General features: G+C 38.1%; 1 protein-coding gene and 2 long non-coding RNA genes across 3 annotated transcripts; 1 reads left to right on the top strand and 2 right to left on the bottom strand.

Annotated features, from left to right (window-relative positions):
- The first annotated feature begins 3,984 nt into the window (after positions 1 to 3,984).
- LOC115589592 (complement C1q-like protein 2) lies at positions 3,985 to 5,833 on the top strand. The gene is made up of 3 exons (XM_030430576.1): positions 3,985 to 4,259; positions 4,489 to 4,620; positions 5,206 to 5,833. The coding sequence occupies exons 1-3, from the start codon at positions 4,070 to 4,072 to the stop codon at positions 5,484 to 5,486; spliced, it is 603 nt and encodes a 200-aa protein (XP_030286436.1). The 5' UTR covers positions 3,985 to 4,069; the 3' UTR covers positions 5,487 to 5,833.
- A 1,598-nt stretch (positions 5,834 to 7,431) lies between these two features.
- Positions 7,432 to 9,319, bottom strand: LOC115589606 (uncharacterized). The gene is made up of 3 exons (XR_003985551.1): positions 9,108 to 9,319; positions 8,440 to 8,606; positions 7,432 to 8,205 (listed from the first exon to the last, which is right to left on the bottom strand). It is a non-coding gene; the product is annotated as an uncharacterized LOC115589606 (long non-coding RNA).
- A 2,202-nt stretch (positions 9,320 to 11,521) lies between these two features.
- Positions 11,522 to 13,319, bottom strand: LOC115589613 (uncharacterized). The gene is made up of 3 exons (XR_003985561.1): positions 13,208 to 13,319; positions 12,873 to 13,030; positions 11,522 to 12,577 (listed from the first exon to the last, which is right to left on the bottom strand). It is a non-coding gene; the product is annotated as an uncharacterized LOC115589613 (long non-coding RNA).
- Between the last annotated feature and the right edge of the window lie 2,535 nt (positions 13,320 to 15,854).

Below are 15,854 nucleotides of genomic sequence, written 5' to 3'. Positions count from 1 at the left end.
TAAAAGTGCTTGAAAAGTGCTTGAATTTGACCTTGAAAAATGTGTACGAACCCTGTAAATAACAAAGTCATAAACAAGTAACAAATATTTTTAAATAAATGTTATTTTGATATAAATTATCATCACATGAACATGAAGCAGTAATCTGCAGACATACAGTAGCAGCAGTGTGTGTTCACCAGCATTACCTCTGTATGGAGTTCTCCTTCCTGATTGGATAAAGTGAGCAGGGATACCAGATTGTCTCTGTCTCAGCCTGAGCCTGTGGAGAGGAGAAAGAGGTTACTGACCAAACACTTTGTAACAGTGATTACTGCTGGAATATAGAACTAATCAACACTTGTTTCAATGAGTAAATATCACTTATAACAGCTTTAAGAAAGATTACATTTAAACCTCAGTTTAGTTCAGGAGTAACTTAACAAGAGTCCTGGTTTTACAAAACAGAGTTTAATTTTGAATTGTTCAACAATAAGTGCTGCTTAATTTTAAATCTGGATGTAAACCTAGTTTTGCAAAACTCTGATTAGAACTAATCTTAAACTAATGCCACACAGTTTTGGTGCAACATGATTTGGAGTTAAATTTGGTTTAAGATGCTGATTCCTTGTTAGTGTCTCTTAGTCTACAATTATCCATCAGCCAATCATTTTTTTAAAAAAGGTGCGGTTCTGTAGCAGTGAACAAGCTCTTGGTTGTTACTTGAATTGTATGTATTGCGGTTTGTGAGCTGTCTATTATCATACGCCCCACCATTGCTCATGTTCCCTGTCATGCTTTGTTATCTTTGTTTACTATATGTGTATTATTTTTGTTTGCTATTTGTGTACCTATCTCTGTAAGCAACTTTGGGTCCTTGAAAAGCGCTATATAAATTAAATGAATTATTATTATTATTATCTGGACTTGACATACTGTAGAGGCTAACTGGTTGCAGATTTGTTCTATGTTTTAAATACAGTAAGGAAAAACAGACACTCAAAACAACTGTTAGTAATATGAGTAATATTAGTGTGGCAAAAATGATATTCAGACAGATGCAGAGAAGGTTTCTCACCGTCCTCGCTTGCGTTATCAGTCTGGAGTCGATCAGCACTCTCTGACAGGTTTCTGTCTTTATAAAGCTCCTTTTATATCATGAACTACAATAAATGATCACAACCAAGAAAGTTAACAGCCAATTGAAATACTGCAAACTTGTGTAACGTTCACATGTTGACAAAAACCAACTGCATCTTGTGAATGAGGAAGCGCACTTTTCTTGAAAGCTAAGAATGAAACTGTGAGGACGGGTCGATACAAGAAAAACACAAAGCACCAAGTCACTGTGAGAACTGATTAGATGCAGCCTAAAGACATGAACGATTCACTTTCCACCAGGTTATTGTTTCTTAAATCAGCCCAAAACAATCAGCCAGGGGTCTTGGGGTTGCCCTTAAATATGCCCGTCCTTTCCCGGTTAGAGGAAAATCACCATGTTGGTACTTGATAATATATAGGCCAACAAAATGTTTCCACTTTTATCAGTGACTTTGCTCGACTGCTGTCTGAAACTGCCTCCGTTTGATACAGTAAGTTGTCTTTCAGCTTATCATGTGGTTGACATGTGATACTCGCACAAAACGCCAGACTCTTGATCTAGTTTGAGAAGAGTAGGCGGCTTTATTTCTGACCTTCACTGTCTTATGTTTGAGATTGTGTTAACTTGTGTTACTTGTTGCCCCAAAATGAGACACAAAGACACTAATTTTGTGAATAGAAACAAAACTCACAGGTCTTACTTTTAACGACTTTTCACACAGGTTTAAAAGTCTAAATCTTTATTCCTGTTTTGCTTCTTTATTTGAGAACAATCAGTCCAACCTAAAAATGTTGCTCGGAGGTTCTACGGTTGAGAAAATGTAGTGCCAAAAGAAAGGCCGGTCTGACGGCGATGTAAAGCGGTGTGGTGAGCCTTGTTTTAGGTGGTTAATTTCACTTTTTCTCTGGACTCCGTTCACTGCAGTACAAAGCTGAGCGTCTGGGCTGGAGCGGCTCTCTACTACTAGAAACTGAGGCTGCGCTGATCGGTGATTACGGCAGGGAACAGAGCGACTATAGATATGTACTTTACATGACCCCCCTTTCAAAAAACCCGAACTATCCTGACTCTACACTGACTCTGCCATCTTTTTGGACTGTCTTCAAACATGGGCATGTATCACTAGCACAGCTCTACAGGAGTTTTCTAAGATAACAAAAGCCAAGGAACAAGAAAAAAAAATGTCGTCTTGAGAAAAGAGAAGTGTCTGTCATTAACAAAGTGAAGTTAAGGAACCATATATCTGTTGATCATGGTACAGTTCTGTGTTATGGATATGAAAGTGCTGATAGATGTGACAAACGGGGGCAGAGAAGACACAGATGGCTGAGAAATAAGGAACAACACTGATCAAAATAAGGACAACTTTGTTCAAATGTCAGCAAAAGATTGGTTCATGGGTGATGTGTTTTCCATTTAACCTTAATATAACCTTTTGTTTCCTAGAAAGTGGCTCACACCATCTGCTGCTCCACCCAGGCCTTAGCTTACTAATTATTGAAAGTAGGATCCATATCTGGAGATTAGTAAAAGGTACGAAAACAATAGGTGCTAAAAACCATGGAAAAGAACAAAGAACCAGACAGCGCCAAACATGTCAAGCCTCTCTCGAGCATCTGCGAATTTGTGGTGACTTTCTCCATCTTTCACAATCACTTTGGGCCCAGAAGCAACCTTTGAGACCACCGTCTCAACCAAGCAGTCATAGAGCCAGCGTCTACAAATAAGTTCTATGCATTTCGACAGAAAAAGAACGGGTTGTTGACCAGGAAAACTGGTGCCAGAGTTGCACCAACACATTGCTTGGCTACAACTAAGAACTGCTTACGTCAGGGGCTGGGGGTGGGGTTATCTTGACCATGGACCAACTAAACCCACTTATGACTGCAATTTTCCAAAATACAATACTAATGTAGCATGTTCAGACTTATCTGCCTCAGAATAAAGAAAAGTGTTATGAGTGCCAAATCGAAGCAAAGTGGTCTGAGGACCTGTCATGTTTAGATACCAATGAAGGCATGCCAGGAGCAGCACTTTTATGTAGTTGATGTAGTCTGCTAAGTTATTCCAAGACTGCTGGGAAATTGGTGTACAGTGACCTAATGATGGGATAGCTCTCATGCAATCAAACAGCCTTTACCCTCGACACTTCATTCCATCAACCGCACAACGTCCGTAACCCTACACACAAGCGCAGCTGTGTGTGTTGTATTAGCTGCTAGCTTGATAGCATGCTTACTTCAGTCAAGTCATAATGTAGAAACTGTTATTTATTTACATACTATGGATAATTGGGGTGATTTTTTTTTCAACATTCACAAGTAGAAATATTCTTCCATATCCCCCCTTTAAAGGTGCAATATGTAAGAATAACAGTCTAAACCAGCTAGCTCATGTTTCCCAGTCTAGACCAGTAGATGCACGGCTAAACAAGCTAACTAGCTAAAGGTAGCTACTGTTCTCAGTTACTCGGGTTATGTGTATATATATATATATATATATATATATATATGTATAATTTGAGAGGTGGCCAATTCCTACACGCTACACCTTTAAACTATAACAAAACTAAGAGAAGCAAAATAGATAAAAGGTGGTTTGTGATGTTGGAAATGTGCTCACACATCTTCTGACAAAAGCCACGCAAACCGAGGTCTTAAGTGTGCTCTGTAGTTTTAATTATGGACCAATCTCCAACTGCTGAATGGTGGTGACAAGGACTTGGTTGAACTCTGTAAAAAGTAACTGATCTAATACATCCAAGGCCTCTCCTATGCTACTTGTTATATGCAGCAAAATCCCTCCCCAACTCTGTAGCTCCACGGTTAGTTCTGATTTCACACTCAATTCGTGGAAAACTGACACATGGTTAGCCACATGTCAAATGGGATGTTACAATTCAAAAGGTCACCATGAAACAAATACAAGCAGCCAGAGGGATCACATCAGTCAGTTAAGTGACTGAGAAATCGTGAATCAACCTGAAAGATGAATTTCACCATTTTATGTTTTGTTTTGCTATTCTCTGGCTTGGTTCTGGCCCAGTATGATGGTGGATCCTGCTCTCCCGACACGTGTAATCTCCTGATAGACTTTGGTGCCAGGACAGAAAAACTTGAAGCAATGGAAACCAGGCTGGAGGACTGTGAAAATCAGATTCTGGAACTGAGGAATAAGGGTAAGTTTGGGTAAAGAGTTTCTTCAGCCTTTCGTGTATTACGATAATAATAATGAATAGAATTTAAACAAAACAGGCGATTCAAACTAAATGACATAAGATGGAAAATGCTTGGGTACATTTTCTCACAGGTAACTGATGAACTGACAACTGATGTTCTCATTTTTTACAAGTGAATCTTGAAACACTTTGCAAAGTAATGATCTGAATTTTTTTTTGGTTTACACAGAACAAACCAAAGTGATATTCAGTGCAGTGGCAACAGCAGGAGATAGAGCCATTGGACCGTTCGACGAGGACACAACTTTGATCTACAATATGGTCTTAACCAGCATTGGTAATGCCTACAATCCATCCACAGGTAATACTCACAGTGATTTACATGTTTACCACTGTATCAGTAACACATAACTGTGTTATTGTTGTAGTATGGGATTAGTCAGTGGTATGTTTGTTACAACCCCTAGAAAGACTCAATTCACTTAATTCACACTCTCAAGGTGAACCAGTTATATTATCTATTTATTTAGGTTGACCCCACCAAGACAATACTAAACACCCAAAAAAATGTGATTTACTGGCTGTCCAAACTTAACAAAAGGGAGGGAAGCCACCAAGGTCAACACTTCCCACCTTAATCTAAAATTAGAAACCTAGCAGAAACAAAGACATAACAACAGGATATGTGACACATCACACCTAACAAAGAAATAACTCAAAAGAAACTTAGTCCATAAAACAATAAGAAACAATAGATACCCTGCTTTTTCTGGCTGCTAAGTTAAACATCTAAGAAAACTGAGAACTCATTTTTGGTTTGGTTTGTTGTAAGGCAGTTCAAGAAAAAAGAGAAAACTGAAGAGACACTAATAATTTGTGATTTGATTTTTCAGTTGTAACTAAAAGAAGACAGTTAAATGTGACCAACACCTTGTTGTTTCCACAGGTATATTTGCTGCACCTGTTGCAGGTGTTTATTACTTTTCTATCTACTATCATGCTGGAGGAGCGCGTGAGGGAAAGCTGTTTCTCTACAAGAACGGGCTGCTAATGATCGCAACCCACGATCACAAGTCAAACTCTGACACAGCTGATAATGGAGGAAACGCAGTGTTCCTGCAGCTGCAGCAGGGAGACGAAGTGTACGTGCAACTGGCTGCAAACTGTCATGTTTGGGGATCTGACATCCATACGACTTTCAATGGCTTTTTGGTCACCATAATGTGAGAATCAATACACTGTATTTCAATCAATTTCCTGCTTCAAGATGGATGTGAATATGTAACTGTATTTTCAAATATGATGAAACAGGTTTCAGCAGCCCTGTCAACGTAATGACAGATTTCTGTGGCGCCTCCATAGAAACCATTTCACAATTCAAGTCTTGTGGCTAAAAACTTAAAAATCAATGAATGCACTGCTGACTTGATCGCTCAATCAAATGTAGGAAACATTGTGAGTTCCAATGCAATGTTTCCTTAAAACCTAATACATGCTTTGTATTTAAATTTGGGAATCTTGCAAAATCCTGCTTTTTTTTAGATCCAATAAAGTTACACGATGAATAACCGTAATGTGTTCTTTCATCTGCTTGTCTGGAATGAGTTGCAGAAGTCTTTTTAATTGATAAAAAAGTGTCTCGATACACACAAATACTACATTCTCAACTGGCATGGATAATGAAGCCAAGTGTAAACATTGCAAGTGTTCAAAATGTGGCTGCAGTCAAAACTCCAAAAAGTTGAATAAGTATGAAATCTGTTAACTCGGAAGCAAATCTGACAGCTGGACACCAGATGAATTTTCCATGCACGCCATGTATCGGATTGTAAACGTCACATAGTGGTCTCAAAAACTTGTGTATCAAATATATTTGACTTGGCATTATAGTTAAATCCGCGTGTACCCTGTATCATGTCTACCTAATCAGTATGATATCAATTTACTATAGTTGCATTATACTGACAAATTAGAAAGATTTATTCAAGATATGAATAATTGTTAATGATTGAACTGTCAATGATTTCTGTTTTATGTTCACAGAAGCTTGAGTTTAATCATTTTATGATCCTTTAACAGTCTTGCGATAGGAGAGGCGTGCGTCTTAAGAAAGGGAATCGGCAGACCATACATCTTTAAGGATGTGAAACTACTGGTGGATGCGGCCACGGAGGTCAAGCAAGCACAGAAAGTTAAAGAAAAGGAAGTGCCTTAATGGAAAGATCAGCATAACATGGGTTCATAGTGGATGTGTTTACAGTTTAGCCTATTTATAACGTTTTGTTTTGTTACAAAGTTGTGGAGGGAACATCGTGGCTTGAACTGTGGGAAATATCAATGTTAATTTGGCATTAATAGGAAAAAATGAATACAGTTTGTTTCAAGGTTGAGGTATACAGATTGAAAAGTGTGCCACACTGTGCTTTTGAGCAATACAAAATACAATAAACAAATGAAAGGAACATCACATATTTAGAAATAGTGACCATTTTTTTCAACCTTTGCCTAAATCCATTCTTAATACATAAGTATATTTAGGGGTTCATTACCCATAACCCCTGCTGTTGCTGAAGTTTATAACTTGAAACAAAAACCTAAAATATAGCCATGCTCCTACACTGGGCATGGACATTACCTACTTATATCATTAACAGATACCAGGGCTGGTAGCACCTGCAAGACAAATAGGTCAGCAATTTTACCTCGACTGTAATTCATTATGTATGTTAAATCAAACATTAATAGTTGAGGCAGATGTCATCTTATGTTAGTGGCAGGACAAATCAGTAAAGGAAATGTAGTGACTAATGTAGATTTATGAACTTTAAATAACCTTTGCTATGTTTCTGCCTAACATCGTACTCCAGCATTTTAGTCTAAAAATCTGGGATCGTGAAGAGAAATCTGAAATGATGACGCAGACATGTCAGTTATGAGGTATCTTTCCCTGATTTGTCGTGGCACAAACCTGTTTTTACATTTCTGGAAGTACACAGCAGCAGATAACAACAATTAGCATTTAATTAAACATAGAAAAAAACGTAAAAATAAACACAAAAAAGAATGAAATCCTTGAAATTCTATTCTATTAAATTCTATTCTAATACAAAATCAGCTGCATGCAGATATCATTCAGTGGGTTGTGATGGTGATGGTGAGTCACAACAACAAATGTGGTGTAAAACGTGTTTTATTCTTTTCATCTTGCTTGATATAACATGATGTCATAATAGTAGGCTGTGAATTACAAAATGTGTTAATCTTTTATTTAGACAGCCACTGTAGAAGCAGAAGTGATTAAAGAGTGTCCACATTTTAGATACAAGACACTAGAAACTAATTGTTATTAATGATAATTGTCTTAAAGAACAAAAGCAATTCTAATAATCATAATCATAATAATCAAAGATTGATTAGCAGGTTTAAGGCATCGATTTGACTTTATGCAAAGCAAAACAAGCAGGATTCGAAACACAGTTCTGCAATGAATTCACCTCAAAACTGTTTTTCTACATATTTGTAAGCAGAAATCATTCATTTAGCTGAGCGTGATGTAAAATTTACACATCAGGGAGTAATTAGCCCGACACCTGGAAACAAGGCTGCACTAACCCTCCGGTAATGTGGATCCGTCTCAGTTTATACGCAGGGTATATTTCCTGGAATTTGACCACCATTTTTCTGATAATGGACTGGGCGGCACAGGTTTCCAACATTATCACATGCTACAATCACATGCTGTGGGAGGTTTAATACCAATTGGACGCTGCAAAACCCATTGTATGAGGAATAAACGTCATAAACATTCATGTTCGAGATGCTGATGCACAAGTTAGCATACACGAGCCGGCCAGCTGGACTACAGATCTGCTCGACTTGACTCAGTGGGGCGTCGATGAAGGACTGCACTGCTGTTCTGCCACAGAGACCATGCATCTGCAGGTAGCTGTGTAATAAGATGTCAGTGTTTTACTGCATAGTATTGATATTGTTTAAATCCAATTTTTAGCTGTCACAGTGTTACATATTCCTTCTATTAACTACCGGCGTTTACGGACCTATAGCTTGTTGTAGTAATCTTGTGTTTTAGCATAACTAAGAATGATTCAATTAAATTGCAACAAAGCAACAATTACTGGTTCTTTCATAGGGAAATAGTTAATTCAAACATTTTACTCACAATGCCCAATCAGCCAGAGACCTTCTGTTGAAGCTCATCTGGAGGACGTGTCTCTGAACAAAAGTGGAATATGCTTGGTAGCTCTTCCTCTGCAGACAGGGCTGTAACATACTGCCAGGGACCAGAGTGAGGATGATGGCAGTCAGGAGAATGACCTTCATTTTTGTCTGGAGTGAGAGAACAGATTTACAGCTGTGCAATGCATCATTCAGAGCAACATAAACATAAATACTGTGTCTGTACTTTACGTGCAATGTCTGCAGAAAAGGACGGATAAATAAATCATCATCGCACTGATGGACCTTTACGCATCGTGTTGTGTTTGTGGTGCGTAGTTGCTGTCATGAGCTGATAGCTAACTCTGGTGCAATTACTTGTAGTTGTGCAGTGTCCCTTGTAAAAATAAACAATACAATAAATAATTAAAACACTGGCCTTAAGTTACTGTGATGTAGTCTACGGTGGTGCGATCCCATCTTAAGTGTTGTGTCATGTCACCATACATCAGGCCTCGCATCAGCATACTGTATAGCATAACTTGTTGCAGGTTTCAAAAATAAAACACCTGGGGATCGATAGGTGTGTGGGAGAAGACCAAGGGCTGCCAAAATCAGGACAAAAACTCCTGAAAATGAACAATGTTTCAATATTGAGAAACATTTTCTCACCTTTTTCTTCTTCTAGCTGTTTTCGTCTGCTGGAGGCCAATACCGACCGATGCTGAAGTCTCTGATATAGATCTGAAAAGTAATTCTCCCTTTATAAACCTCCTCTTGTCTTGTGAACATCTGATCACATCCAATCCATATCCAAAAAGATGGCAGCCAATCAAATTATTGCAAACTTGCGCAATGTGCGCGTGTAGACACAAACCAGCCGCTGAATCGACATACTGGCTTGCTGTATGTCGACATACCTTTTAATGAGGAAGTGCACTTTGCTGGGTGCCAGATGAAGCAAAAAACAAGTACACATTAAGTAACTGTTGGACTTGATTAGACACAGCGTAAGGACATTCCAGGGCCAGTATAAGTACATGCAAGATTGCTATTGTTGGTGGTCCATCCAGTTTTTATCTGAGCTTGAAAAACAAGCCATATAAATATCGTCACTTATCTTCGAAGCCAGTATTTCTCGGGTCTCTTAAAAATCTCCATGAAATTCAGAATATCAAACTATTTGGTACGTCCCCCCCTCACACAAGTAAGTAGATGGGATGTATAGTAAAGCTGTTGTGTGAGATGTGCAATAAAATAACATATCTGACATGTGTGCGGATCCAAGATCACAGAATACCAAGTGTTACTCCAATCTTTTATTTGGCCCATTTCAACTCCTGCCTGCTTTTAGCTACCCAAACAATTCCAATATCAAAATGTTCAGCTCTTTAAGGGCAAGTTTGCCTATTTAACTCTTTTAAACCTCTTGAACTTGAAATCTAGCCATAGAAAAGAAATGGGAGGACCGTGACTACAAGATTGGTGGTTTGAATCCCGTCTCCGACTCAATTATAACTTTTGTCAACTTTCTGTCACCCTGTAACAATATTTTAAACCATGTACTGCATTGCTATAACCATTCGATTGTAGGGGAGGTACTGTATTGTTAACACAATTTTACTAAGCTATTCATGAAGACTTTTGCCTTGTTGTCATGTTCGAATTTGTTTCCCCATTGTTACTTTTGGATTTGGTTCATTATTATCCTGTTAAATTCATGCAGTCATACAGTTATGACTGACTCTGCTGTTAGCTTGTTAGCCAGGGATGTGATGGTGGTTTTCAGGGCCAAAGCTAGCTGGTTAGCATGCTAACTTGATCTCTTCAACACAATACAGAGATGTCTTTGACATGATGTCATCACTGTTTTCTCTTCACATACTCTTAAGAAATGTATCTATCTTTTGAATGTTTTGAACTCTAATTCTCACATATTGCATCTTTAAATTGAAACCATGTCACAGAAGATTCATTGTAATATGGGAGAATTTCTTACAACATCATGCTCATCTCACAAAACATTGCTGAAGCAGGCTTTTAGACGCATCAAAGAGAATGTGTGGCTAAAAAACACTGCTTCATTCAATCAGCTGGGCCCGTTGGAAACTTTAGACATCAGGGAGTAATCAGCCTGCAGCTGGAAACGAGGCTGTTGTGTAATGTGCAGGTGTTGAGACAAACCGGTTTCAACTAAGGGAGTGCACTTTGCTGGAAACAATTTGTGAAACTGTTAAGACAGGTTGATGTGATGAAAAGCAATAAGTACAATTAACACTCTGTACACATTAAGTCACAGTGAGAAACTTTATGACCTTTGAGCAGTTGTCTGCAGCACTCTCTGAACTATTTAGCCCCCCCCACACACACACACACACACACACACACAAGTAAGAGGATGGGATGTAAAGTTGTCCTCTGCAGACAGCTGCATGGCTTAAAATATGAGTGTATGTGTTGTTTGAGCTGTGCAATGAAATCAAATGTCTGACATGTGTACGGTCCAGATACGGGGTTATTCAAGAGAATACCAAGTGTTACTCCAATCTTTTATTTGGCCCATTTCAACTCCTGCCCGCTTTTAGCTACCAAAACAATTCCAATATCAAAATGTTCAGCTCTTTAAAGGGAAGTGTGCCTATTTAACTCTTTTAAACCTCTTTAACTTGAAATCTTTCCATAGAAAATGAATGGGAGGCCCGTGACTACAAGGTTGGCAGTTTAAATCCCATCTCAGGCTACAATTATAACTTTTGTCAACTTTCTGTCACCCTGTAACAATATTTTAAACCATGAACTGCATTGCTATAACCAGTCGATTGTAGGGGAGGTTGTTAACACAATATTACTAAGCTATTCATGAAGAGTTTTGCCTTGTTGTTATAATCAAATTTGTTTCCTCATTGTTTCCCTTTGTATTTGGTCCATTATCATCCTGTTAACGTCATGCGAAAAGTGCTGTACATGATTCGCAACACATCCAAGCCATATAACAAATACAACAAAGACTGAAAGCAGCTAAAACAGCTTCCTGCAAGTAGCATTCGGTGGTGTGTGACGCTGACAGTCATTCACAACGACAAATACAAGGTTTAAACATTGCGTTTTATCTTATCAGGAAAGGACAATAGCAGAGCAGAAATGCATTACAGTTTCATGCACAGGTGATGACAAATCCATACAAGTCATGGGAGATACATTAAATGTGGTCAGGTTACTTACATTCTATCCTCAAAACTGTTTGAGGGCACATATTTTTTTCTCAAAGTTATACATTTGCTTTTGCTTAAAGGTGCAATATGTATGAATTGGCCTCCTTGAAATCATTGGAACAACCAATAGGGGGCAGCATATCACCAGAAAAAAACAGCTAACTGTGTTCTCTTAATACAGTTATGACTGACACTACTGTTAGCTTGTTAGCCAAAACAAAGATGGTGGTTTTCAGGGCCAGAGCTAGCTGGTGAGCATGCAAACTTCAGTGGCTATCTCTTCAACACAATACAGAGACGTCTTTGACATGACGTCAGCACTGTTGTCTGTTCACATTCTATTAGGAAATGTAGCTGTCTTTTGAATGTATTGAACTATAATTCTCACATATTGCACCTTTAAATGGAAACCTCAGCACATTAGATTCATTTCAATATGGGAGAATTTCTTACAACATCTTGCTCATCACACAAAATGTTGCTTAAGCACGCTTTGAGATGTATCAGAGAGAAAGTGTGGCTAAAGAACACTGATTGATTCAGTCAGCTGAGCTTGATAGAAACTCAACATGTCATGAAGTAATTAGCCTGACAGCTGGAAACAATGCTGCGCTAACCCTCTCAGGTTATACGCAGGGTACATTTCCTGGTCTTTTACCGTTGTTTTTCTGATAATGGACAGGGAGGCACTTGTTTCTAACATTATCACATGCTACAATCACATACTGTTTGCGTGGTTTTGGAGTTTTTTTGACACTGCAATACGTGTCAGATTCAACATCAAATACGACCAACTTATGTTGGCTAATGCACAAGTTAGCAGACACATACCGGCCAGCTTGACTACAGATCTGCTCGACTACAGTCCGTGGGGCATCGATGAAGGACTGCACGGGTTGTCTGCCACAGAGATTTTTCTGATGCAGGTAGCTGTGTAATGAGATCAGTGTTTTACTACATAGTATTGACATTGTTTAAGTCTAACTTTTAGCTGTCACATTGTTACATGTTCCCGCTGTTAACTACGGGCATTTTCAAACCTTTAGCTCATTCATCAGTATATAACTTATTATACATGTTGAATCATTACACAGAGCTCTTACTGTTGAGTTGCTGAGTACTCTTGTGTTGTAGTGTAACAAAGAATGGTTGAAGTAAATTGTAATAAGACAACAATTACTGGTTCTTTTGACCGAAAGAGTTGACTCAAAATAGTTTAACTCACTTTGCCCATGCATTTTTAGCTCCCCATCAGAATATGTCTGTTGACAAAATTAACATATGCCTGTTGGGGCCTCTTCTGCACACAGGGCTGTTGCTGTGGCATACTGCCAGGGACCAGAGTGAGGATGATAGCAGTCAGGAGAATGACCTTCATTTTGTCTGGAATGACAGAAGAGTTTTAGAGCTGATTAATCCATCATTCAGAACCACATGAACATAAACACTGTGCCTGCAAAATGGAGCATTAAATACATTGTTAACACAGTGAGTGTTTCAACACTTTCTATGAAGCATAACTTGTTTGAAATGTAGTTATATATAGCAGAGTTTTCTCACCTCTCTGTCTTGTGGTGTCAGTCTGGAGGCGATCAATACCAACTCCCCGTCTCTGATTGAAATCTGAAAGGAATTCTCCCTTTATATACCTCCTCTTATCTTATGAACATCCGATCACAACCAATAATGTTAATCCAAAAACTTAGCCGCAAGTTAATATATCGCAATCAGATTGTGTAATGTACATGTGTTGAGACAAACCAACCAGTGAATCGACCTATTGACCTGCTGTATGTTGACATACTGTCGAATGAGGAAGTGCACTTCACTGGAAAAAAGTGGTAAGACAGACAGGTTGATGCCACAAAAAAAACTAAGTACACTAAACACTCAGTATATATATATATATATATATATATAAAACACTATGAGACTTGATTAGATACAGTGTAACTGTTGTTGTGATCTGCTTCACACAGTCTCTGCAAGAAGTGGGCTGCTGTGTGCATCTGTGTGAAAGTCATGGACATGGACAAAGTAATGACGTCCAGTCACTAGAGACAGTGATGTCCAGGGCTCCCTTACAAATTGGAGGATTATAAGAGTTTTCAAAATTATGAGAAGAAACTTGGCAAACTTTGTGAAACAGCGACAGCGAATTCTAAATCACAAGTGATGTTTCTTGGCATCAGTTTGTAGCGACCCTAACCCTGAAGTGTGTCTTACCTCCCAGCAGCTGTTTGAACACACTGTCTTAACAGATTTCATTATTTGTGGCAAATCTATTAAAGAATATAACATTTTGTCTGTAAACGTGTGAAATTTTAGAAATCCAGTAAACAATACCAAATTGGTCACTTCTTTGGAGAACAATGAAGAGAAAGTCTCCAGATTCCCTTTAAAAACACTTTTTAGACTTGTAGCGTGAGGAGAAACTGTATGACCTTTGTGAGCGGCTGTCTGCAGCACTCTCTTAACTATTTAGGCCTTCTTCCTCATTCAGCAAATTTTATACATGAACATTTTTCTCTTTGTCGAAAAATATTTGCATTTACAGACAGGAAATTTGAATTGAACTTCTCTCTCTCTCAGAACACACTTGATTATCATCCTATTTGTCTATCTTCATTAGTGAGGGCTAGGGTTAGTTATTTTAGAGACCCCCAGAAAACTCAAACAACCTAGTACCTGCAATTATTTGTCGTATTTAACGGTCCATTATTTAATATATAATTTGATACATGTGAGGACACACTAATTTTAAACACAAAACTTCTTATATCACTGTAAGATTTAATTACGTTGCTAATGATTAGGGCATTTCAGTACGCTGGGAGCCACCAAGACAAAACACAGTTAACACGTGATACAAAATCTGACTTTGTCTGGCCAAGTCAGGAAATTATGCAATATGTACAAACTCCGATTCCAATGAAGTTGGGATGTTGTGTAATACATAAATAAAAACAACAATTTGCAAATCGTTTTTTACTTAGATACAATTGAATACAATTGTTTGAACATTGGACATCTTGTCTTTGTAGTGTAATTAAAATTAATATAAGTTGAAACGTATTTGCAAAACATGGTATTCAATTTTAATTTACGTTTTACACAATGTCCCAACTTCATTGGAATTGGGGTTTGTATGTGTTAGAGTGAATGTGTTGCATCAGACTTCAAGTTAAATATGTACCTGAGACGCTTGCGGAGCAGAAACAGGGTTAGTATGTGGAAACCAAATCTTGCAATGAAGATTTCGACACTATACCAAGTGATGGAGGGGTGGTAAATCATAATTATTACATTTATGTTCATTATTATTCTTATAGTATGAATAATTAATAATTACATCCATGTTAAAATTCATGCTATTACTAATCCATGCCAGTGATGCTGATCCTGTTGGAACGGAGGTGTTGTTATGACAGTAATAGTTCACATGTGAGAATTAACCACGGCCCCCGTTTCTCTGTTGGAGAAACAACTTTAACCATTATGGGGGAAGAAACTCTGGCTGGGGCTTTAAAGTGCTGCAGCAGGCCTTCGTACACAGCTGAAAGTGTAACATGACGGTTTATGAGAAGGTTGGGTGATCTACAGTCGCATTTACGATACTTTATGTCCACATATATTGATTATACAATGGCATTCCAAAGATAAAATCATAGCGTAAAGATTAAAATCGTAGTGTAAATCTTAGCAATTTCCACTTGGTCCCTATTATTTATTGATGCTATGGAGCTCTTGAGATACAGGACACATACCAACAAAGGTGGCACCCAAACTTACAAATAAGCTTGTTTCAGTGTTTGAATCTTATAATAATTAAGCAAGATACAAGAAGTTTAAGCTGTGCAAAAAGCATTTCTTTTTTTAACATTCCATCTGCTTCTACTAACTCAGGAAAATGGGCTTCAGCTTGAGCGGCCGTTTTCCACTTGGTCCTAGTGCTTGACCTGTCTCTGTTAAATATAGCGTAACATGGTTTTTGGCTGGTAAAAACTGCAGGGGACCAAAATGGCCTTTTGAAAACATGCAGGGGACATGTCCCCTGTGTCCCCCCCAAAAAATTACGTCCGTGGTCTATTATCATGTTTTCCTTCAGTTAAATCAAGAGGACAATATTCAATTATACCTCCCTGTAAAAAACTAAAAAAAACTTATCTGAATAAACATTTCAGTTTTTAATGTTTTTTTTAATAAG

Source organism: Sparus aurata, chromosome 10 (assembly GCF_900880675.1).
Source record: "Sparus aurata chromosome 10, fSpaAur1.1, whole genome shotgun sequence".
In the NCBI taxonomy this organism is placed as follows: domain Eukaryota; kingdom Metazoa; phylum Chordata; class Actinopteri; order Spariformes; family Sparidae; genus Sparus; species Sparus aurata.
Note: the sequence above shows the minus strand (reverse complement) of the source record. Positions and strands in the feature narration are given on the sequence as shown.